The sequence below is a fragment of the Aulonocara sp. 'chitande type north' Nkhata Bay genome, linkage group LG1 (assembly GCF_057382095.1).
Source record: "Aulonocara sp. 'chitande type north' Nkhata Bay isolate Kocher_YH1m ecotype deep benthic linkage group LG1, A_spYH_male_GT1.1, whole genome shotgun sequence".
Taxonomy (NCBI): domain Eukaryota; kingdom Metazoa; phylum Chordata; class Actinopteri; order Cichliformes; family Cichlidae; genus Aulonocara; species Aulonocara sp. 'chitande type north' Nkhata Bay.
The window spans coordinates 15,938,684-15,963,146 of NC_141344.1; the positions used below are offsets into that span (position 1 = coordinate 15,938,684).

The 24,463-nt window shown below is 39.9% G+C and overlaps 2 protein-coding genes across 2 annotated transcripts; both read right to left on the bottom strand.

The window, feature by feature from the left end:
- Nucleotides 1-190: 190 nt before the first annotated feature.
- supv3l1 (SUV3-like helicase) lies at nt 191-7,775 on the bottom strand. The gene is made up of 16 exons (XM_086285621.1): nt 7,287-7,775; nt 7,002-7,079; nt 6,366-6,473; nt 6,157-6,271; nt 5,895-6,063; nt 5,635-5,746; nt 5,208-5,285; nt 5,032-5,123; nt 4,738-4,918; nt 3,889-3,982; nt 3,598-3,717; nt 3,407-3,506; nt 3,235-3,315; nt 1,956-2,132; nt 1,321-1,469; nt 191-1,160 (listed from the first exon to the last, which is right to left on the bottom strand). The coding sequence occupies exons 1-16, from the start codon at nt 7,564-7,566 to the stop codon at nt 740-742; spliced, it is 2,355 nt and encodes a 784-aa protein (XP_086141747.1). The 5' UTR covers nt 7,567-7,775; the 3' UTR covers nt 191-739.
- A 5,850-nt stretch (nt 7,776-13,625) lies between these two features.
- Nucleotides 13,626-23,126, bottom strand: vps26a (VPS26, retromer complex component A). Its single transcript, XM_086285658.1, has 9 exons — nt 22,904-23,126; nt 21,720-21,869; nt 20,984-21,059; nt 20,540-20,696; nt 19,735-19,899; nt 19,514-19,620; nt 19,185-19,286; nt 18,887-18,996; nt 13,626-16,606 (listed from the first exon to the last, which is right to left on the bottom strand). Exons 1-9 carry the CDS (start codon nt 22,904-22,906, stop codon nt 16,490-16,492), a joined length of 987 nt encoding a protein of 328 aa, XP_086141784.1. The 5' UTR covers nt 22,907-23,126; the 3' UTR covers nt 13,626-16,489.
- Nucleotides 23,127-24,463: the final 1,337 nt, after the last annotated feature.

Genomic DNA, 24,463 nt, shown 5'->3' on the forward strand with positions numbered 1-24,463 from the left:
AATATATTATAAAATACACAAACTGCATGTATGCACTGTATATTTTGGGAATAAATATATTTTTAAAAAAGGAGACAGTATATATTATGTTGCAGTAAAACCCCATTTTAGAAAACCTTCAGGCTCTTTTTGTTTCCTTCCCCTTGCATGAGCTGCAAATCACATTGACACAGAACACTACAAACATCAACACATTTAAAATACTGTTTAATATCATATCATTTCAAGCATACAAAGAGAAAAATATGACATTTCATCTGAATAACAGGCCTGCACCCAGTTAAGGCTCTCACTTTTTTCCTCAGTTAAAGAAATGTTCATAGAAATTACGTGTTAGAGTCTGACGACTGAGAAAACTTCCAGCATTTAATGAACTTCAGTGTCTTCTGGTGTCAAAAATTCTACTGAAACAGCACATTTGACAATGATGTCTGTCAGTTATTGGTTTCACAAAGAGGACATCTCTCACAGACACTTGATCCTTCATAGACAGAGACTGGAGCTAGAAACATTTTCCAGCTTTAGTGAGTTTGTACATTTGTTGAATGGAAGAAAACATTTGGTTAGATCTGTAGCACAGGAACAAGGTGGTTTTTTTAGTTTTAACGCTGGAGGTCAAAGCTTACTGGGATACTTTCAGTGCTAGAAGGAGTTCTCACATCTGTCTTAAATGCTTAAAACATCAACAAATGCTGATGTCAGTTTTTTGCTCTTCACTGAAGCAAAATGAAAAGGTTCTTCATTTCTTCTTCTTTTTCCTTTTCCCTTTGTTATTACTCTGATGCTCCAGATCAAGTGCCCTCTGACTGCTGTTGTCTTGCTTCTGATCTTTAGACCATTCCCTCTGCAGCTGCTGGAGCAAATCGGGCGTCAACAGCCCGTCTCTCACCAGACGACTAGCCAGAGAGCTGTCCATCATCTGTCCTGAGGCTCTCTGTCCCCTTTGACCTCTGCTTCCAGTCAAAAAATGTGTGCTGCCAGTTCCGCTTCCTGTCTGGCCATGCCTGTTGCTCTGCGCCTGCAGTGGGTCAGTGACTGTTGTGTCAGAGGCTCTGATGAGCCGGGTGATATTTCGCACACCCTGCTGGATGATATCATCAAGTTCCCGCTGGATTTCTCTAATTGAGGCAGTATCTGGAAACATGTCCATGAAACGGTAGCTGCGGAGGCACGTAGACACAGATAAAGAGGATTAATATGGCAAAACTGGAAATTACGACAACAAAGAAGAGTTCATACAAACAAACACATCGTGATCGCATATTAAAAAGGCATAAAAACAGGTGAGGCAACTTGCCAAAGGTGGAAATATAAAGCTACCTTAACCAGAGGTAGAGATCCAACACGTCATGGACAGCTTCCAGGTGAACCAGGTCTTTAATGTTTTTAGGTGGAGCCAGAGGCCAGCTGATGTGGCGACAGACCCAGTCAAACGTCAGGGGTTCGTCTCGACTGAATTGACGGGCAAACTGGAGAAGAAACATGATTGATCCATCAACAGTGCAGATGACATGCTGTACACACTCAGATAATAAAGTAAATGTTAAACGTATACTTTATTTGTGTTGAACACAGTTTTAGTATTTATTATCTGATCACAGTTTTATTTACAGAACCAAATTACCTTCTATAGGTGCATCGCTATTGCTCTAAACTAAATACTCGGAGCCTTAGCACACACAAACAATAGAAATACGCAGAACTTAACCCTTAACCTCAAAGGTTGCTCATTCATGGGAATTTTATCTACTCTTGTTTTATCAGTTTGATAAGACCATAAAAAGAATCAGGTGTGACAGGAGGGTTATTACACCAATGCCTCACTGGGTCAACTTCCTTACCCTCGTTTCATCATTTTTACTCTCCTCATCAGCACCCTCTACTGCTCACTCCTGTCCTTCCACCATTAACCTTAAATCTCTGCAGCCTTCTAATGTTTACATCCACTCACTCACCTTAAGGAAGGAAGTACATACAAAAGGCTGCTTTTTGTTGATGGGAGCAGTGCAGAAGACGTAGCGTGACCTCAGGTTAAGCGGTATGTGCTGAATCATGTCTGCCAGAAACTTAAAGTCGTCAATGTTGCAAACAAAATACAAACCGTCCACCTGAGAGAGGCTGACAAATATGTCCTGAGAAGGGGGCGAGAGAACGAGAGCATTTACAATCTTGAATAAGACGTGGCTTTAAAATGTCGAACAGTAAAACTGAAATACAAAACGTGCATTTTCCTTTATGTACCCATTCACAGCTTAAACACATTTGTATTAGGGTGCATTTTGCTTCATCATTTCAGCACGCATGCTGGACTTTAAAAAGGAAAGTTAGCTATTAGCGTCTTCAAAAAATAATAAAGAAATAAACTAATGACGATCCTTTGCTTTTAGTTTTAGCGGGTCTGCGCTGAAACACAAAACAATATTTAACTTTCATTTTTGCTACAAAGGGGAAACTGAAAATATTAGTGCTGTCAATAGATTAAGAAAAATTAACCAATTAATCGCAATTACTTGATCAATAGCCTGGTTGCAATTACTTTTTTTTTAACGTCATATTTAAGCTTGTAACTGACATTTATGCAATATAATGAAGTAAATGCAGAACAAACAAAGAATGTGTGCTTAAAAAGAGAATTTGAATAGTTTTCTTCAATCTTTTAGCAAAGGTTAAAAATGCGCATGCAGTTAAAACTTTTAATCGCGTTGACTGTGATGGCGGATAATCTGCGTTAACGCGTAAAAATACTTTTATGCTACTAAAAAATGACAACAGTTTTGTCATGAAAATGTTCTTTTATCAAATTATTTCATGTAGTGTAATATAGAAAGGATACATGCAGCAGTCAGTTGTATTTGTTTACATTTAGGCATTTCAGATCTTAAGTCTTAACCAGACTTAAACAGACTTTTTCAGGTGGTTTCACAAACTGTTGAGGAAAAAAAACAGCGACTAACAGTCCCAAATAAAAACATGCAGCTCCTGAAAAATTCACACTACAGTAAAATACCAGCTTCTGTTTCAATCTAAAGACTGCTCAGGCTTTATTTTACCACATTACCAACTATTTAACCCGTCTCAGTAAACTCTACTCACTGATGAAGACCATGAAATGTAGCTGGAAAACTACAAATCTTTCCCCCGTTTTTATGTATTTATTTTTTATTCTGCTGTTTGAAGGTCTATAATGAACATTTCAATTCTCGCACTGATCACTAAACGAGTGGCTCTACTCACAACAAGGTTGGACAGCGTTGCATCGGGCAGATGGTAAGCAAACATCTCTATCTGCTCTGCAGTTGGATGGAGTCCTGCAGTCTGAGGCAATAAATTGGAGAATAAAATGAGAAAGATGTGTTATTGCAGGAATGCTGAAAGTAGATTTTGTGTTTGTGTGTAAAATGATCACCTCTATAGGATCGACAGAGTGACTGAGTATTTCTTTGAGCACGGGGAGATCGTCTCTGTGCATGGTTGTAACTTCTCCCTCTTTAAACTTGGAGGAGAACCTGCAACAGGTGGCAGAAGATGGAGTTTAATATAGTGGCCTAACAGAAGCTCAAAGGGATTGTCTGCATTGTTGTATCAAAGGAGGCTGACCTCCCAGCACGGCCAGCAATCTGCAGAGCCTGAGAAGTGCTGATGGTCTCCATCTGTTTCTCCCCTTTCTCATTAACGTTAGGCTTCACCAGACTGTTGAAGATGATGCGTTTTATACTCCTGGAGAGAGAGAAGGGGCGGTAGGGTGAAGTAAAACAGAAAGGTAAGCACACAGATGAACAATATCCTATATGGCAGAAAGCATGCAACCACTTGAAAGAGAGAAAAAAAAAAAAAAAAAAAGATTGATATGGCTCTAAAAATATTCCATAAAGTATGTTTTGCACTTACAGGTTAAGCCCCATGCCTATAGCATCTGTAGCAACCAGAATCTTGCAGGGGTCATCAGGGTCATTAAATTTCTTTGCCTGGGACAGCTTGGTGCCTGTAAATCAAAATTTTGACATTTAACCATTTTTCTCCTAAAAATTGACTAAACTGACTTATTGGCTCAGTTCTACACAAAGGCATACACTCACTGGCCATTTCATTAGACAGACCTCTTCAGGTGCTCATTAATGAGTTGCGTTTACCCATGTTACGCATTTTTAAAAATGTCATCTGGTCTTTTGAGTCACCAGTTTTGCTTGGACGTTCATTGGATGGTTGGGTCAGAATTTTGCATAAGCAAGACAAAACCATGGATGCATCCTGCCTTGTAACAATTGTTCAGGCTGGTGGTCGTGTTATAGTGTGGGGGGTATTTTCTTAGGCCCTTAGTACCATCTGAGCATTGTTTGAATGCCTGAGTACTGCTGCTGACCATGTCCATCCTTCTATGATCACAGGATACCCATCTTCTGATAGCTGCTTCCAACAGAATAAAATAAAGCTCAAATAATCTCAAACATGATAGTGAGTTGACTGTTCTCATATAACCTCTACAGTCCACAATCCAACAGAGCACCTTTGGGATGTGGCAGAACAGGAGATTAACATCTCGGATGTTCAGCTAATAAATCCGCAGCAACTTTGTGATAAAAAGCTCTTCCAGCACCTTCTTTGATCTATGTCATGAAGAATTAAGACAGTTCTGAAGACAAACGGGGCTTCAACCCAGAACCAGAAAAGCGTACCTTAAGAAGTGACTAATGAGTGTAAGCATTCAAGTGACAAATATAAAACCACTTAGATACTCACCTGGAGGTAGGCTCCCATAAATTACAGCACATTCTTGCCCTCTGGCCTCGATCTGCCTGCTGATAGAATAGATGTCATTTTTACTAAAGCACACGATGCAGTCTCCTGGCCTCAGGTTGTCTAATGACTCCACAGCATGATCCAGTATTGAGAAAGGAGTTAGACGCTGGTAATTGTGAACCTGCAGAGAGAAGAAGACTGAGATGAGATGAGAAAAAGGGGATCGCCAATGATGAGGTTAGAAACATCAGCCAAAATCTTTTCTTTCAGATGTCGCGTCCATCACAGTCTCACCTCCACCTCCTCTCCAGTGGTGAACATCAGCTCTTTGATAAAGTCTATGGCTGCAGGTTCCCCACACACGTGGATCTCCTCTGCACAGAGACCTGCACAAATGCACAGAATAATAAAGTAATTTAGGTTTAAAAAAAATAAAATAATAATTACGTTTCTGAGTATGTTGTACAAACCCAGCAGAGCTCTGGTCCATGCCCATCCTCTGGAAGGATCTCGGATCATTTGAATTTCATCGATTACAGCAACCTCATCTATAAACACATAAAACTGAGGTCAAAATCTACCTTTTAATCAGTTAACATACACAAAATTTCAATAACTACCTAATATGAATCGATAACCTCTCCATTTTCTTTTTAAAAAATATATTCATTTTTTCAGATTAAAAGAAATGTATCCTTTCTAGAGCAAGGTTTCAAACTTCATTCAGAGCCATCCTTTATAGTTTAATCATACGTGGTTATAAGGGGAATATTTGTTTCCCGTGACAGATTATTTATTAACATCACAGAAACTCAGGTCAAAGAAAGAATATCAGAACAGTATCTAAAATATTGAACTGTATGTAAAGAACATTTACATAACGATTATCACACTTACACGGTGTAGTGACGCTGCACATCTCAATGGTGCAGGCCACATGACCAGCTGCTCGACCCTCTGGGTCCACGAAGGTCCTCTCCTCTCCAGTAACCAGGTCACATGGTACACCCTGAAGCACACAGAGAAAGTGCAATTAATGTCAGTATTAATAGAAACTAAGACACCTTGAGAACATACACAATGTGACCTTTCTCCACACACAAACACACTAGGACACATGAAAAGACTGATGTTTACACAGGAGCACAGTTACATACAGCATCGTTGCTCTTCTCAAAGATCTCGTGGGCCAGCAGCTTCAAGGGGCCACAGTACACACCAGACTTAGCAGCCAGGTAGCGTTGGATGGCATGGTAGGTTTTACCACTGTTAGTTGGCCCAGCGTGGAAAATCACCTTCCTCTGGATGGCACGAGCCTCAGGGTACCTGGCGAGCACATAAATATGGTTTGGTAGCGGAAGCCAGAAAGCTTCTTTTAATGCGACGTGTGTGGCGTTTGGTCGGGTTTAAAATACACACCAGTTGGCCGGGACCCTGAGGTCTGAGATCTTTCTCAGGTCATCCATACAGTCCAACATGGGAAAGATGTGCTTGGCATGACGCATGAAGTATGGATAGATGTCATCTATATGACCTGAGAAAAGTCAGACAGAGGAATATTTCTAAATATAACGGTCACTGAACAAACAGTTTCAACCAAGTAACAGTTACTCCATAAAGAGACAAACCTGCTCCACAGCAGATGTCGTTGAGGATGATGTGCAGGTCGGCAGGGAGCGACGTCATCTCTAGGATATACTTCCTGAAGCTGATGAAGGCCTGGTGGAACAGACGAGCTGCATGTGCATGGAGAGAAAACGGATAGCCAAAGATATCTGGTGTTAAATCTGTGCAAATTTCCCCGCTTGTGTAAATTTACAATTATCTTCCTAGCTATTCATTCCATTACTTTCCCATTGTTATGAGTATTGGATAATCCACTAAGTGTTGTCAATCAATTCTTTTATGCTGACAAAGAGAAGTTCCAGTCAAAAAGTTGTAGTCAATCATGATAACTAATGAGAAGATACTAGGCGTTGACCATGTTATGTTAAAAGACACTGGAGAACCTTCAGCACCACTTATTAAAAGATTTAAGTGAGTCTATATATATTTCACCCTATGTGGATTAGAGAGAACCCTAAATAAATTCAAACCTTGATGAGTGTATGTAAAGTTCTGACCACATCTGTATATAACCTATTTGTCAACATATAAACAAGGTTATTAGACAGAGGAAATCTCTTTCTGGCATATGATCACTGGCTTGTGGCCTTCCATGGCTAAATACACACGATCAACAGATGAGTTTTTTTTCCCCTCACCATCCAAACCCGAGTCCGCTGCCAGCTTCTGCATCTCTTTCCTTTTGTAAAACCGATTCAGAACCTTCAGCAGCTCATCTGAATCACAGACACAAACAGCAGAGACGATGTTGCATCATCTGAGAAAATAACCCCCACCTTTATAATCATTCGCAACCAATAGAACAAGTATACACTTTAATAAAAAAAAAATGTTAAAAAAACAAAAAACAACACCCAGTATTATCTTGTACATTATTAAGTTCAGAGTAGTTTAACTGACCAACTTAGGTTTCGTTTACTCACTTTTATCCAGCGGCTGGGTGAGCTCTATTCCCACACCGCCGTCTGCCGAGGCGTCTGCCTTCAGGGAGACGGGGACAAACAACGAGGTGTCCGGAGGTTTCGGAGAGGAGCTGTTAGATGAAACATCCCTGCTCCAGACCACTGTACCGGGTCGATGCTGTCCCTGTAACAAACTAGACCCAGAGGACGCATGACAGCTGCTGGTGGTGATGCGAGGGGTCCGGGAGTTAAAGTGACGCTGAAGCCGAGAAATGAAACAAACATAGCGGTTCACCGACATGTCGGCTGTGGGCGAGATCCTCAAGGACTACACAAAAAGTTTGCCAGGCTCACTCCATACGGCCAGGTAAGTGTGAATAAATGGCTCACACAGCAACAGAGGACGGTCAACACACTCCTCTTCCTGACCTGCTGGTAGCACAACGTGCTGCAGGACCAGTCCGTATATAGGCCCCCACATATGTGCCTGAGTAAAAAGAAAAAAAAATAAATTTCTGTCGAGATTAATGATTGTATAATAGATGGACGACATGGTGTCACTTCCTCAAACTGTACTAAAACCAACAAATAAATCGACAGTTTATGGGGAATATTATGTCACATACTTGGAGTTAGAGTCTGCGCAGTAGTGGTTTGGGGTGAAGTCGCTCCCTCCCACCAGTAAAACTGTTAAATGTGGATGGTTAAACTCCCTTCTCTAAGTTCCTGTTAGTAAATGATTTAATTTTTGATCGACATATTGGTTTGCTCTGCCTTACAGAAAGTTGGCTACAGCAGGATGATTATGCTAATTTTAATGAATCAAGGGTTAGAGTTAGATTAACTGGCAGAATCCTAGAACCACGGGCTGAGGAGGGGGAGTGGCAGCAAGTTTTCACTTCTTTTTTCTTTTCTTTTTTTTAAATCAACCATAGACCCAGACGGTTTTAATTCTTGTGAATGTCTTACTCTTAGCCTTGTCCTCTCTAACTGGGAACACTGATAACCAATTTTATTTGTTGTTATCTATTCCCCACCTGGCCTTTACTAAGATTTTCTCCTTCTCACTGTCTCTTTAGTACTTAGTTTAGGTAAAATAATTACTGTTGACGAATTTATCCATGTAGATGAAAATGACAGAATCAATACAGCATTTAATCTAGTATTAGATTTATTTGGATTCTCGCAAAATGTAAAAGAGCCCACCCATTGGAGTCTGGAGCTTGTTCTGACATGTGCCATAGAAACTGAATATTTAATAGAATTCCTTGAAAACCCAATTTTGTCTGATAATTTCTTAATATCGTTTAAATTTGCATTAATGGATTACACAGCAATGGGGAAGACATTTTATTATAGTAGATGTCTTTTTGCTGTAACCAAATGTAACAATATAATTTCTCTACTGTTACTTTCTTCAATACAGTGTGCCAACACAGTCACAGAGCTCTGTTGAAACAAGCTTTCCTTTAACCCTAACTAGTATTGACTTCACAAGTTTCTTCACAAACAAAATTTAACCATTAGAGGAAAAAAATATTCATAATCATCTCACAGATGTATCATTATGTTCAGCCTTTACCACAGGCCTTTAAGGTGGCAGTTATTAAACCATTAGTTGAAAAGTCCTCACTTGACCCAGTTGTCTTAGCATCTAACCAGATCCTTACGCTGAATGGCATTGTCTTGATCTACGGTAACATTGTGAGGAATCGTGGAGTCATTTTTGTGTAGTTAATGTGTTGTGTAGTCGTTGTTTTGTTTTGTGTGTCAGTGAGGGCACTAATGAATGTCACATAGGCAGAATGCAACGTGAACACTGTCTCCAGGTGGAAAACAGAAAGAGTGATACACCTCCTGCTGTCAGGCCTGCAGGGTTTCTCCCTGTGGTGTTCTTCTCTGTCTTGTGGTGGACATTTTTATTTTTTTACTGGCGCAAATAATTTGTGGGGCATCTTATTGTGATACCTGATTGTTCTCTCATTAAGTAGTTTTTTTTTTTTTTTTTACTTTTAACTAGTTTTAAAAATGTACAATTTATATTTGCATTTCAGGTTATGAAAATAATTTACTAAACATGTCTGTGGTTTCAGTAAAAAGAAAATATAAGTACTACTAGGATTTTATGTTTTTGTGTGATTTCAAATCAGTTGTGTTAATACAGTATGTTAATGAAAAAATAACTGCAAATTCAGACATGTGAGGTTGTGCTGAAAAGAATGATACCAAGCAAGGCAAGGTAAAAAACAACAACAACAACAACAACCAAAAACAAAACAAACAATCAAAAGTAGCCAGAAATGGCCAATTATATTTTGGACCTCAGAATATTAATCCAACAAATCATGAAAAACTGTGTTAACACCTTTTAAATGTTCTACTTATTGGGTACATATTTATTCATTATACAAGCTATACATTACACAATATTAAAATTCACATGTTTAATGTAACTGAAATGTTTCATTATGTGGGCTACATGAATTAATAAAGAAGTTATAGACTATATTTATATGAAACATGGGTATACTTACTGCATTTTACTCTTTATAACCATATGTAACACCTACATATGTGTTTAAAAAAGGCTTTGATTTTGTTACCCCATTTGATTTCCATGCCACCCTTGAAAAACTTCTCTAGATCTGCCTGTTTTCACAAAGTATATAGTCAGGACTGGATCAGGTGACTCTGAATCCTCCCTTAGTTACACCACATTAGGCTTAGGCTGCTTGGGGCTTGCATTGAGTCTTTCTTCTTCACTCAGCTATTTCAATCATGATGGGCTTATATACCACTCTGCATTAAATCATTGGTTATTATTAATCTCTGATGCTCTTCCACAGTGTTTCTTCTGTCCTCTCACTTTCCCCATGACCCCCAACTGGTTGCAGCAGTTGGCTGCCCCTCCCTGATGTCACAAACACTTCACATGATTCCCAGATAAAGCACAGAAGCTCTGGACTTCTACATAATGATGCTATATTCAGTCCTGTAGAAACTTATATTATTAAAATGTATATTACTGTCTCTTGATTACCTTATGCCAAATAAAACAAAATATTACAAAACACTGTTCTACATTAAAGTTTTTAGTTCAACATACAAGTGAAGACCTTTGACCGTCTATCAGATTTTATTTAATGTTGTCAGAGAAAGATATCATTTCACTTTCATGAAGGGGACTACATGTCAGTGTTAAAAGCAGAAGCCGTCTGTGATCAACAGCTATCTTATACACCAAATTCAGTTACTGTTTATGCTCCTGAATGTAAAGAGCAGCGTGTAAATGGTCAAAGATAAGGATATATACACTATTACTGCCAAAGCTATTTGCCTTCACACACATATGAACTTGAGTCCCATCCCATTCTTAATCCATTGGGTTTAATATGAAGTAGGCCCACCCTTTGCAGCTATAACAGCTTCAATTCTTCTGGGAAGGCTTTCCACAAGGTTTAGGAGTGTGTTTATAGGAATTTCTGACCATTCTTCCAGAAGTGCATTTGTGAGGTCAGACACTGATGTCGGACGAGAAGGTCTGGCTCGCAGTCTCCGCTCTAACTCATCCCAGAGGTATTCTATTGGGTTGAGGTCAGGGCTCTGTGCAGGCCAGTCAAGTTCATCTACACCAAACTCATTCATCCACGTCTTTATGGACCTTGATTTGTGCACTGGGGTGCAGTCATGTTGGAGCAGGAATGGGCTATCCCCAAACTGTTCCCACAAAGTTGGGAGCATAAAATTGTCCAAAATGTCTTGGTACGCTGAAGAATTAAGAGTTTCGTTCACTGGAAGTAAGGGGCCAAGCCCAACTCCTGAAAAACAACCCCACACCATAACTCCTCCTCCACCATACTTCACACTGGGTACAATACAGTCAGACAAGTACTGTTCTCCTGGCAACCGCCAAACCCAGACTTGTCCATCGCATTGCCAGACAGAGAAGCATGATTCACCACTCCAGAGAACACGTTTCCACTGCTCTAGAGTCCAGTGGCGGTGTGCTTTACACCACCGCATCCGGTGCTTTGCATTACGGTTGGTGATGTAAGGCTTGGGTGCAGCTGCACAGCCATAGAAACCCATTTCATGAAGCTCTCTTCGCACTGTTCTTGAGCTGATCTGAAGGCCACATGAGGTTTGGAGGTCTGTAGCAATTGACTCTGCAGAAAGTTGGCTACCTCTGCGCAGTATGTGCTTCAGCATCCACTTCCCCCGTTTTGTAATTTTACGTGGCCTCCCACTTCGTGGCTGAGTTGCTGTTGTTCCCAATCGCTTCCACTTTGTTATAATACTACTAACAGTTGACTGTGGAATATTTAGTAGTGAGGAAATTTCACGACTAGACCTGCTCGACAGATGGCATCCTATCACAGTACCACGCTGGAATTCACTGAGCTCCTGAGAGCGACCCATTTCTTACAAATGTTTGTAGAAGCAGTCTGCAGGCCTAGATGCTTGATTCTTTTTTTTTCAATCACTTCCTGTGGCCACGGAAGTGATTGGAACACACAAATTCAATGATTTGGATGAGTGAATACGTTTGGCAATAGAGTGCATCATGATACCAGTTACATTATTATATCATTCCTTTGTTTTTGTCTTTAACTTTCTCATTGAAACAGCTTTTGACCTTTTTTATCAGTTAATTTTGGATTTACAGTAAATTCACTACAATATTAAATGAGTGTATTCAGCATTAACGGTTAAAATGTGGGAAGATTTGTCTGCTGTCACTGGATCGTGCTGAAGTCTGAATTTGAGGGCAGCTCCTGTAATCACAAACAGAAAAGAATCATCAATCAAATGTGAAGTTTATTCCTCAAAGCTGAAATGAAGTTTGATCCTTCTCAGTCCTCACACACTTCAGGTTCATAAGTTCTGAGCTTACATTTTTTTCAGTCTACAGTTTTGCTGACAGCTAACAGGTGGACTGTTTGTTAAAAAAAAAAAAAGACAAAACTCTATAAATATAAACAGATTATCAAGTATAATATTTCACCTTCGAGTTGTTGATTTACAAAGATGAGCTGATGGGACAGGTTTCCAATCCTGGTTTAGTTGTGTTGCTGCATCAGGGTCATCTGCAGGAAAACTCAAAGAAACATATGGCGGTTTTATGACCACGTTTGAGCTGTTGCTTTAGCATTGAACAATATATATTAACGATTCATATTATTTCTCTCAAAGGATGTAAGCTGCACAGAGTACGGCACATGTAACTGTGTTAGCAACAAACTGAGATATTAGCTAGAGACTCGAGCTGATATTACAGGCAGTTTGTGAATGAATTAATACCGTGAGAATATTTTCAATCCCCTCAATATTTCATCTTTGGTGATTACAGCGTTTAATCTGTTCATGTGAGGTTGTAGAAGTGCATGACACGTTTGTTGTGTTCTAGTGTTACTGTTTGGAGAGAGGAAGCTGTAGAAGAGTCCAGCTCACTCATGTCACAGTAATGCATGATTTAGACTTCTGCAGGGAGTCTGCAGAACTAAGGGAAACACTGGTTTGTGACTGAGTAGTGGTGTGCAGGATTGGAAATTTTGGTATTGATCTGATACCAAGTAATACAGGGTCAGTATTGCTGATACCAATACAGATATGTTTTTAGCCTCTAAACGCCTCATCTTAAACTACCTGCAGCCGGTTTGATCATCCTTCAGCTCCGTACAGTCAAAGCAATAGAGCTAATGTCTGGACTACAGCAGATACTTTAATTAGCATCAAAGCACAAGAGAGTGATTTCTGTATTCAGGGTAAATTCATTCATGTGCACAGATTAACTACCGAACAACAGCTTTCTCCCAACTGCTCTTCTTAGCTAGCTAAAGGCGTTTGTTACTGATTAGCGTAGAAACACATTTAATTCACCCAAAAAGTGCAACGACGCCTCAGGACCTTCTGTCGGTTAGTCCGGTTTACTGCAGACCACCTCACCTCAGTTTGAACTGCCCCTGCTCTAGCTTCTTCTTCGTTGGAGGTCAATGCTGGTTGGCAAACCACACTTACAAGTGCATTACCGCCACCTACATGAGTGGATGGTGGACCTGCTGGGTGTTTCCCTCTTCAGTGCAGTGCAGTTTAAACCTGTATGTCCTATTCTCAAGCGAGTAAATAACATCTCTTCCTCTGGGTTCCTTCCATATCCATAGAGTTAAATTTATTAAGAAAAATGTTTTTCCAACAAGTTTTATGCATCAACTTATCCAAAGACAGAAGCCTAAAAGAATATTCATTTTGTTTTATGGTATTTGGGGAATCAAGTATACTTTTAGCCATTATCAACCTACCTGCAGATAGAATTGAAGAATTAATTATTACACTAAATTGATCACAAAGACAGCCCACAGCATGACTTTGATTTTTCGAAGCTTTATTTCCTTATGTTCTCAACCATCCTATCCTTTTTTCAAACAGATGTGGCCCCACAGGCCTGTCAGATGAACTCAGGTACTCTTTCATCATCTCTCTGCAGAAATGCACTGGGTTAAAGTAATTTAAAATTGAATCCATTACTTGTTTAATAGTATTTAACAGAATTACTTTTAGCGGTTTTAACTGTGCCGGGACTACTGCTGAGCAATTACACTGACAGTAACCTAGTATTCTGATCAGCGTAAAAGCTACTGATTGATCCTGTAAATTACCCCCTGGTATATTTGTACCCTTGGTTGGAATTCATTGGTCTAAATGCACTTTCTGTCATCCTAAAAAAAAAAAAAAAAGTTCAGTATAAATCAACTTTATTTATGATTCATTTTTAGCTAGATATCTGTGTTTAGTGTATATATTTATATATGTATATATATATACACACACACACATATACACACACACACATACACACATTATCATACACACGCACACGCGCGCGGGCACACACACACACACACAATGGCATGATCAGACATTGTGTAAAGATAAACATGCAGTAGATAAGACGGGGGCCGAGAGTTTTGGCTTTTAAGTGTTTCTCCTCGTGACCTTGGACAGTCTTTAAAGAAAACCATTGAAACCCTATTTATACAGTATTCAGAAAGACAAAATATTTCTGCCAAGCAAAAAGAAGTGAAGAGAGCGTTTTTTGCAAATAAATTACAGTTTTCAGACAAGAGAGAACCAGACTCCAAGGCTGGACAACAAAGAGCTGGAGTGCAGATCAGCATTCAGACTTTTCTGAGGTGAAAAGCAGCACAGCTTCATGATCCATATATGAAAAATGGGGAACTAAAGCTACAAGTATTTTACATATAAAGTCAAACAAAGCAAACAAACAAAAAAATGTAGTGAAGTATAAATGTGTGTATAGTTTGTGTTACAGACTCAGGATATCTCTGAGGTGAAGTTGTCCTTGAGTGATGTTTGCTTTCAGCGTCCATGCCTCTTTAGTACAAAGGTAAGCATGACAGGGGAAAAGTGCAAATGGATCAAAGCTGAAGGGCAAAAATCACCCAACACATGGGACTGAACAGTGTCTTTAAAGCAGGACCTAGACTACAGGTCTGAGCATCACAGTGGAACATTGTTGGATTTGACAGTATAACCATACTGCAACTCTTCCAGTGCTTACAACAGCTGACGCGAGCCATTCATCACATTAGTATTTCAAGCACACTAAACCAACAGGTTCAATAAAACAGCATGAAAAAAAGAAGAACAGCGAGTCTACAGGCTGCTGATCATCATTAACCACTTTGTTTCTAATGAATCAAGTTGTAAACACAAAAAGTGTCTTTTGATGTAACAGAACTGAGTTTTTTTTCAGTCATTTTTTTTTCAATCCTTGCTTAAAAGTTCAATTCACCCAAATTTCAAATAGACATATCTTCTTTAAATTTAACAAGTCTGACTTTTGAGCTTTTTTCCTCTAATAAAGGAGGTCAGAGGAATTTCCTTATAGTGCTAAAGTACTAAAGAGAAAAGACAAAGCTTTTCTTATTTGGAACATGGGTGAAGCAAACTTTGAGTTATCTAAGATTACAGGTTAGTGATAGAAAGTGCAGTAAAAATTCAAACTGAACGGGTGTCGTAGCAGCCAAAGACATGAACAGAGAAACTACACCTTCAGATATTTGTGGAGGAATTCCTGATGCAAGTTGTTGAAAACTGACATCTTCATTGATCTGCATATGTTACACCTGAAATGTGTGAAATGATGTATTGATGATGCTTGTGGCATTAGTTCATTAATCAATCAGAGAATCAAAAATCAAAAATAATCAATTCTCCTTCTCCAGTGTGAGGATTTGTTGCATTTTTCTCCATTGTATGATTGTATATTGACCATCTGGCACTTTGTAGTCTTAGAAATAAATAACTGCTAGCTGAGGTTCAAAATGATGATTTTATGAACCTGATGTCCACGGTGAATGACGTTTTCCTTATTGAAATGTGTTTTGGACTGGAGCTAGAAATGTGTAAAACATCAAACAAGGGGTAACCTTTCTGTTGGGCTGGAAGCAGTTACAGTAACGAAAATATTTAACTGAGAAGTTCCTTCTTTTCCCAGCTCCATGGATGAATAACACCTGATATGAATAAATGCAGAACTTGGGTGCTGACTCACATTCTTTGTTCGGGCTGATCCCACCCCACATCATGAATACCTTCACTTACTGGGTCCATCGAGACTCTAGAAAGTGACACTTTGTAGAGTATCTGGGCGAGATGCAAGAGGAAGTCCAAGAGCAGTGCTGTTCAGAAAGCAAACAAAAAGAAGCTCCTGCTGCAGAATAACAAGATAAAATGGTGCGTTGGTCTGTAGCGCTCTCTTCTTTTCCGTCTTTGCTCCTGTTTTATTCCGCATGAAACCCGACTGTATGGCTTCAGTTGTGTGTGCTTGAGTGTGTTTGCAGTCCGAGACGTCAGGATGATAAAAAGGCTGTCTCATTGTTCGTTACTTGGGTTGGTTTGTTTTGCGCGCTTGCCTTGACATGTAGCATTCAGCAGACTCTGACTGTGTGCATCTGTATGCGAGTGTGTCTACGTCCTGGGGCGGGGCGCGAAAGAGAGTGATGATGGGCAGCTCACACCTGAAGCTGTGAAGTGGTGCGGGGGGCGGGGAAGGGGGATGCCTGAAGGTGTGTTACGTGTATTTATGAATACAGACATTTCTCAGTCCAGGAAGAGAGTGGGGGCAGGCCTCACATCTCTGGCTGTTCAGCAGTGACGAGCTGTGGTGCGTCTGCATGTATTATCAGTTCTTAGCCCGGCCCTCACATCTCTGGCTGCTCTGCAGTTACCGGCTGGGTTCGGGGCTCGGGAGACTCGTAGCGCTGGTGGAAGTTTCTTTTCCTCAGCTTCTCTGGAGCTTTTCTCCACAAAACAATCTCCTAAACACAGACACAGAGCAGCAAAAATAAAAATACGGTAATGCATGTTTTTAAATGTAGAACTATTCATGTACTTATCATATGGAAAAGTTAAGCAAGCTGGAGGTCAGGGTGGGGCTGCATATTGCACATCGGCACAGAGCCACACACCACAATTAAATTACATTAAACTAAAAACAGCAGTTGCTGAGATTATAACGGCTGCAGCCAATTCAACTTAATGTCATTTTAATTATGTCAAAATGATCCATCAAAGAGATAATTAATAAATGTGCCTAAGACACTATACGTCCTTTATCCCTTGCCCCCCCCCAGTATTAATTTGTGCAGGAATCATATTTTGCCTTGTCTGATAAACCTGCTTCCACTTGCGTGAGTAATGCTGCTGGAAGTCATTACATCAGTTCATGCCAAGTTCAGAGCGTCGTCAGTGTGGCCTTTTGTTTTTTTTAAGGAATTTTTTGTTATTTTCTTCTGCTACCACACACACACGCACACACACACACACACACACACACACACACACACACACACACACACACACACACACACACACACACACATACTGTGTGTGTGTGTGTGTGTGGAAGAAATGAAATGAAATCTAGATGTAATCAAGCACAATTGAAATTCAGTTCATCTTTTTATGCAACAGGAAATTTTTTTTTACAAATGTGAAGTTAATATACCAACTAAGGTGGGCTAAATTATGGACGTGTACGTGAATGAAATCAACTGTGATTCAGTGCTGGTATATGTTGTATCCACTGGCCAATTCATTGGATATGCCTATTAAACTGTATAGTACAAGTATCTATTCAGCCAATCACATGGAAGCATGTAAACATGGTTAAGATGTCCAGCTGAAGTTCAAACTGAGCATCAGAATGGGGAAATAGGTCGAATTAAAAAGACTTTGAACGTGTTATGGCTGCTGGTGCCAGAGTGTCTGAGCATTTCAAAAACTGCTGATCTACTGTGATTCTCCCACATATGGAACGAAATCAGGGTCAAAAAGTTATTTGAAACTAAAATTCTAAGTTTTGATATTTAAAAACATAAAAAATGTGTTAAAAAAAAAAAAAAACACAACAAAAACAGAAATGTTGCAAAAATGTGTTGTGAGCGTGTATCAAAGGGGAAGGGCGGGGCATAGACTAATGAGTGACACCTACTGTGTCACGTTTGTTACAAATTAAAAAGCGGTATTTTGATTGAACATGGCCACTGCTCGTTCACAGGATGCCGCCGGTACCACCCAACAGGTAAGAAACACGGTCTTTGATCATCTTGTGATGGACAGAAATAAATAATATACAGAAATGAACAGGCGAGTCTTAGATTTCTTTATGGCATTCATAGCTCTTTTAGCTCAGCGACCTACCAGCCAATCAGATAACAGTATTCCCGTAACAAAAGGGTTTGAAACAAAAAAAAAAAAAATTACTTTGAAGCTGCATGAAAACAAATAATTTATTAAAAATAAAGTAATTTAGGTTTTGCAAACACATTTTGTTTTTGTTTCAAATATGAAAATAATTTCAGTTTCTAATCACTTTTTCAAATGAATGAAACCTTTGACCCTGATTTAGCTCCACAGTCATCTCTACAGCTGGCCCCAAAAAAGAGAAAATATCCAGCGAGCAACAGCTGGTCTGGAAATGGCTCGTTGAAGTCAGAGGTCAGAGGAGAACAGACTGACTGCTTTGAAAGGATCAAAAGGCAGCAGTAACTTAAATAACCACTTGTCACAACCAATGTATGCAGAGGGACATCCGTGAACCCACAACACATCGGATCTTGAAGCAGATGGGTTACAGCAGAAAGATCGCATTGGATGCCACTCCTGTCAGCTAAGAATAGGAAACTGCAGCTACAATTCAGAGAAGCTCACCAAAAATAGTGCTAGCAAGGTGCACCTAATAAAGTGGCCAGTGGCTGTAAATACATTAATCACTTTTTGTGATCAAAGCAGGATTTAAAAGTTCCTGGTGTTGTTCTCTGGCCCACTTCTGTTTTCCTTTGTGCACTGCACATCCACAGCCCTGCTGTGCTGTCTAAGGTTACCACTCATTTAGCAATTAGCGTTACAGCATTAGGAATCAAGTGCATCATTATTTTGGTACCGGATCCCCTCAGTTTCCTGATGGAACTACAGATTCTAATAACAAAAATCAAAAACCCTGCACCTCTCTCCAGAAATAAATAAATATACACAATATAATTTCACAATCACACATATATAACAGAGCCCGTTTATTTGGAGTGGTGGTGACTTACCTGTTGTTTAAAGTATCTCCTGTCCTCTTCGTCCACCAGCACCAGATTAAGGAAGTAGCGTACAGAGAACTTCTTGTTGACATCCCTCATGGTGGGTGTCAAGTCATATCCTGTAAGGAAACATGAGAGACGATTAGATGTCACTAACAAAAAACAAAACAAAATAAAAAGCAAACAAAAACTGGCCTGTTTGACTGTTTCATGACGAGGGAAGTTAACAGGAAAAGCGATATCCTGATGATAGGAGTCTGGATCAGCACTCAACATAATAGCTGCCAAAGAGGAGATGAGCTCTTACCAGCCAAGAACAGTCTGATGGGAATTGATTCTCCTTTAACTGGGGCTCCATCCATGATCTCGTACTTAGCAACCGTCTCTGTCTCTGTGGTAGTACTGGGACCTGAAAAGGAGGACAAGGACTTTACTACCGGAGACAAAATATTAAAGTGGAGCAAAGTTTCCAGTACTCTTAGTGGGACACAGTTGGTTTACAGAGAAGAAAAGAAACCAGGTTTAAAAGCTGAGAGGAGATGAACTACAGAGTTAATCCAAGTCCACAATGACTTGTCATTTATGTGCTCTATCTAGGTTACTTTATTTTTATATGTGGCTGCCCTGGATTCTCACCTATGCCTGTTATCTCCTTCTTAATGAGCTGCAGCTCCATGTGTTGGATCTTGATTCTGACCAGCAGGAAATAAATCTTCCCAACAATCACATCCTTGAGGTGGTACCTATAAGAAAGGCATAAATGCAAGTAAAGACAGCTCTTATTTAGATTTGGGATTTTCTGCAGTGACAGAGCATTAACTTGTTCATTTGATAAGTTAAAGTCACATTGCTCTTACTTGGATTTATTGTATTCAAACTCGATGTGAAGACAGTCTTCTATGCCGACCTCCATTTTGATCGAATTGTTGACGTCAGGGTAGGTGGCTAACTGATGGACAATTAACTCGTATTCCTTCACCAAGTCAGACAGGCGCCGAACTATTGTCACCCTGAGGAAGTATCTGCAAGTCGAACACGACAACACACCAAGCTATAAAAGTCAGACTGAAATCATACAGATTTTTTTTTCTCTATTAGAAATAAAATGCATTAAAAAAAAAAAAAGAAGTAGCTGAACAAAAAAAAGCTTGATGGATACCATTGGTGCACAAGAGTGATGGCCAGCTGAGGCATCACTTAGTATGTTTTATATCCTGTTAACAATTGTCCATGAAAGTTTCACCTCAAACAAACTTGGCCTGAACATTTTAACATAAGTGTTCATGAACACTTATGTGTGTCATGTTCATACTCTATCTCAAAGGTTGTTTCTGTCTGCTTAATTTTTAATTAAATCTTATACAGGGTCATTAGTTTCTCTCTCCTGCACGATGTGTGTGTGTGTCTTTTAATTAAATAGTATCTGAGTCACACTTATATGTGGAGAGTACAGTGTGGAGTGGAGGAGAGACAGGCAAACTGAAAATAAAACAATTTGAATTGATGACATTTGATGACTTAACTGTAAATGAAGAAAAAACAAAAACATCCAAAAAGCGGTAATCTGTGTCACAGCGAGCTCACAAGCCCTGCACCTACTCAGTAGTAAAGACTATTGAGAAATCTGACAGAAAATAAACATTATATAATAGGTTGTGTCACCTTAGCCTAACGTTGGCTCCAGTATAGGACTCATAGGGCTTCTCCACCTGCATGAACTCAAAGTCGTAGCTTCTGTTCTGGGTGAGCTCTCCCGGTAAAGCCAACTCTTTGACCAGGTCCACAAACTCGTGGGTGTTGCTCTTATCAGAGAAAAGCTCTGAAATATAGCAGAGAGGATTCAGACTGGCTGAAGGTCTGATTGCTTTGAATTCACTTAAAAAACAAACAAAACAAAAAAAAACCCAAATCTGTATTTATTAGTTTTATTTGAGCATTTCATTCTCTTTCAACACACTGCACTCATTATCTTTGTCCCAAAGCAAATACAGTTGGAGGCGGGGGTTAGCGGCACTACGGCAGACCTGCACATGATAACCACATGCCCTGTTAAACCTTTCAGCCATGTGATAAAGCCACATTAACATTAGCATCAACCATGCTCACCTATCTGTCCAACAAACTCGATGCGGATCCCCTGGTGCTCCAGCCGCTTTCCTCCCTGCTTCACATTTAGATTCACCTGAAGAGGAAACATTTGTTGAGAACAAGTTTCTTCTTGCTTGCGTGAACTGGTGCTATATGAATAAAAGTGGACTGAACAGAAAGATAATATTCTGACATGCTACCAGCATAATGTTCCTTTAAAGGGCTTTTCTTTTATGATTATTGTGCATATTTCTTTATAACTAACATATATTCCTATTTGCTTGCCGACTTTCAACAAACCTGTAATAATTTCTTCTCCAAAAATAAATCTCACATTTCTCTGCTTGACAGCTGTTAGGTAATCACGGTGAAAACTGTTTATTACAATCAACATCAATGGTGAATATCTTTCTGCTGTTACCACACTAACTGACCTTTTACTTGATTTTGAGTTGTGCTGGATAACAGAAGAAGTCAACAGTGAACAAGGCACATATCAGACTGCTCAATAGAGCTCATGCACAGCAACAGCAGACGCAAAGCCGAAGCCAAAGCAAGTCTTGCACGCTCATCAAAAGAATCGTAATTTCCCACTGGACTTAAAGCAATGAACCCAAAATAGACTGAGAAGTCCATTATACACTGACTGACTGAAACTATCTGCTGCACAGAAAATGAGAACAAACTTAAGCTATGCTTCACATGTGCAGGACCCACATTGTGACATGTGATAAATGACGCAAACACAGTTTACCTTTCCAGAAACCGACTCTCCATCGTAGAACAGGTAGTGTTTCTCCACTTTCCCATCTTCTGTTTTCAGCTCGGCCGTCTTTCTGTTCTCTGCATCATTCAGCAGTACATCTATCTCACAAACCGGCCCGAACAATCCTCCCAGGAAACTCTAGAAACACAAAAACATTCAGAGGATGAAATTTAGAGCAATCAACATGCTATGTAATCAAACATATGCTGCTTTTAAAACAACTAAAGAGAAATTGCAGCTAGCTGTAATAAGAAGCCCTGAGCTGTGCTGTAGCTTCCATCAACATGAATCTGCCCTAAAGACAAATGACTTTGTTTACACACAACCCCAACAACATGTTGCAGTGATAACAATGACAGTTATAGAGAGAGATGCCAGGTTAGTGTCCTCATCTGTGATGGAAGCTCTGACATGAATATCACATGTTAAAACCCACTATCTCACCTCCTACTTATTTACGGCATCTGTTATTGCCATAACAACCAATTCACCAGTCACTATCTGCACAGTCGCATTATTTTCCTCTGAGCTGGCACAAAGTCACAAACAAATGCTTCAACATGCAGAAGCAGCAAATCACCAAGAATGAGCTCAGTCATCAAGTATTTATATAAGATGAGAATCAACACTGAAGTAAACTCTTCATAGAACCCCCTACCCCCAAATAAAACAAATTATCAGCTACCCAATCACTATTGAAAGCCGACCCTCGAATCAATAAGCGAACAACCCTTTGCCCTTAATCAGAAAATGAATTGGCTTAATTTCTACGGTTATTGCAGTAATTCAACATGCATGTGACGGCACAACTTCACTGAGCTAACGATCAGCAACGTCTGCTAACAGTGAAATTTGTTTGAACCACTCATCTACCCGACTTTTTGACCGAACTCAAATACTTGCCTTAGCAATCAACACGTTTAACTGCTGGCATCATGCTGCTGGGCCATTAGCTAACCAAAACATCACGATCATTGAGAAAGACGGCCTCCTAGCGATGCTAATTCGACCAGCCCAGCTAGCTTTCTTTACAGGGTTGAGTATTAAAATTAATTGCTTCCTCAGAAAAACGGAAACTCGTGTTAATGTTATATTTTCATGAACAAGAAACACCAAACACCGCCTCCAATTTTACTGTAGCCTGACCAGCCAATGTTTGTTTTTACACTTACCATCTCGGCCGTCTAGACAGTTTTGCTAACAGCTAGCCTCGCTTCGTGTAGCCAGTCTGTCACTGAACTAGGGATAACCGTCATGTGACCCGAATCATGTGTATGTGGGCGGCCACGGATATAGAGGATTGGAGGTTGAAGGCACTCACGAATACCGGTACCACCTAACAATTAGAAAGGAAAAAAAAGCCATAACCTGTATAGGTAAGGCTGCTGGTTGAGTTCATGTATTTGCTGTTGGTGCAGACTTTAAAGGTAGTTTTTGTAGTTACTTTCTGCACATTTTAACTAAAACATTCACCACCAGGGGGCAGCATAATTCTAGTTTTTGTTTGTTTTTTGTTACCTCAATTTCCTCTATAGATTTAGCTTTATTGCCCAACCCCCATTATAAAAAACTATTCTTAAAGGTTTGCCTGATTAATTAAAGATTATCCTGACTTACTATAGCTTCTTGTCGTTCCAGGTGTTTCCAAAACGTCTAGTTCAGCTATACTTAATTGGAAAAAACCCTGACGTGTGTAAGTCAGTATCAGTGGTGTAAAGCGAGGTGTGGATTCGCTGGCAAATATGAGGCATGTTTTGTAAGGGCAAAACCAAACCAAAAGATAATGCAACCTTAGAAACCAAGCGGGCTACACGGCGTGGACATGGCAGAAGCACTGACACAGCCAGTAGCATGTCTACAGGAAGGCAACATTTAAATGCGCTACATCAGGGGCAATTCCAAGCCCCAAGGGCCAGTGTCCTGCAGGTTTTAGATCTCACCTTGGGTCAATACACCTGAATCACATGATTAGTTCGTTACCAGGCCTCTGGAGAACTTCCGGACATGTTGAGGAGCTAATTTAGCCATTTAAATCAGCTGTGTTGGTTCAAGGACACATCTAAAACGTGCAGGGACACCGGCCCTCGAGGCCTGGAGTTGCCCACCCCTGCGCTACATGGACAAAAGCGTTGGCTTGTTAGCTCTGTTGTGGACACTGACACAGCGAACTGGAGACTGGATGACCAACTCATTCGCGTTATACTCATCATGTTTAGATGGAATGCAATTTCTTGTCGGACAACTCCATGACATCTCAAAAAAAAACAGAGATGTCGTGGTACCCACCTGTCCACACGGATCTTTGTCTGATGATGAAATCTATGTCTCGATCCCAATACGAGCTGCTAAGCCATGGAAACCCACAGTGTGAAGCTCTTGGTGCATGGTTTTTATGCTGATTTTAACGCCAGAGGAGGTTTGGAGCGTTGCAGTAATGAAGTCAGCAAAGTGTTGGTGACTTTTATCCACTATAAGCTTCAGCATTCATAACTTGGCATGGTCTGCCACTTCATGGCTGAGGAAATGCTTGTACTTTCCAATAATACCACTTAGAATTTATCGTGGCATATCCAGAAGGGAAGAAATAAACAGCTTAGTGCAAAGGTGGCATTTTAGTACAGTACAAAGCTAGCATAGCATGGCAAGGAAATTGATTTCCCCATTGAGACTAAAAACATATGAATTCATATGAAACAAATGAAAATATGAGGAAGCCGTTTTACAGCTGTAAA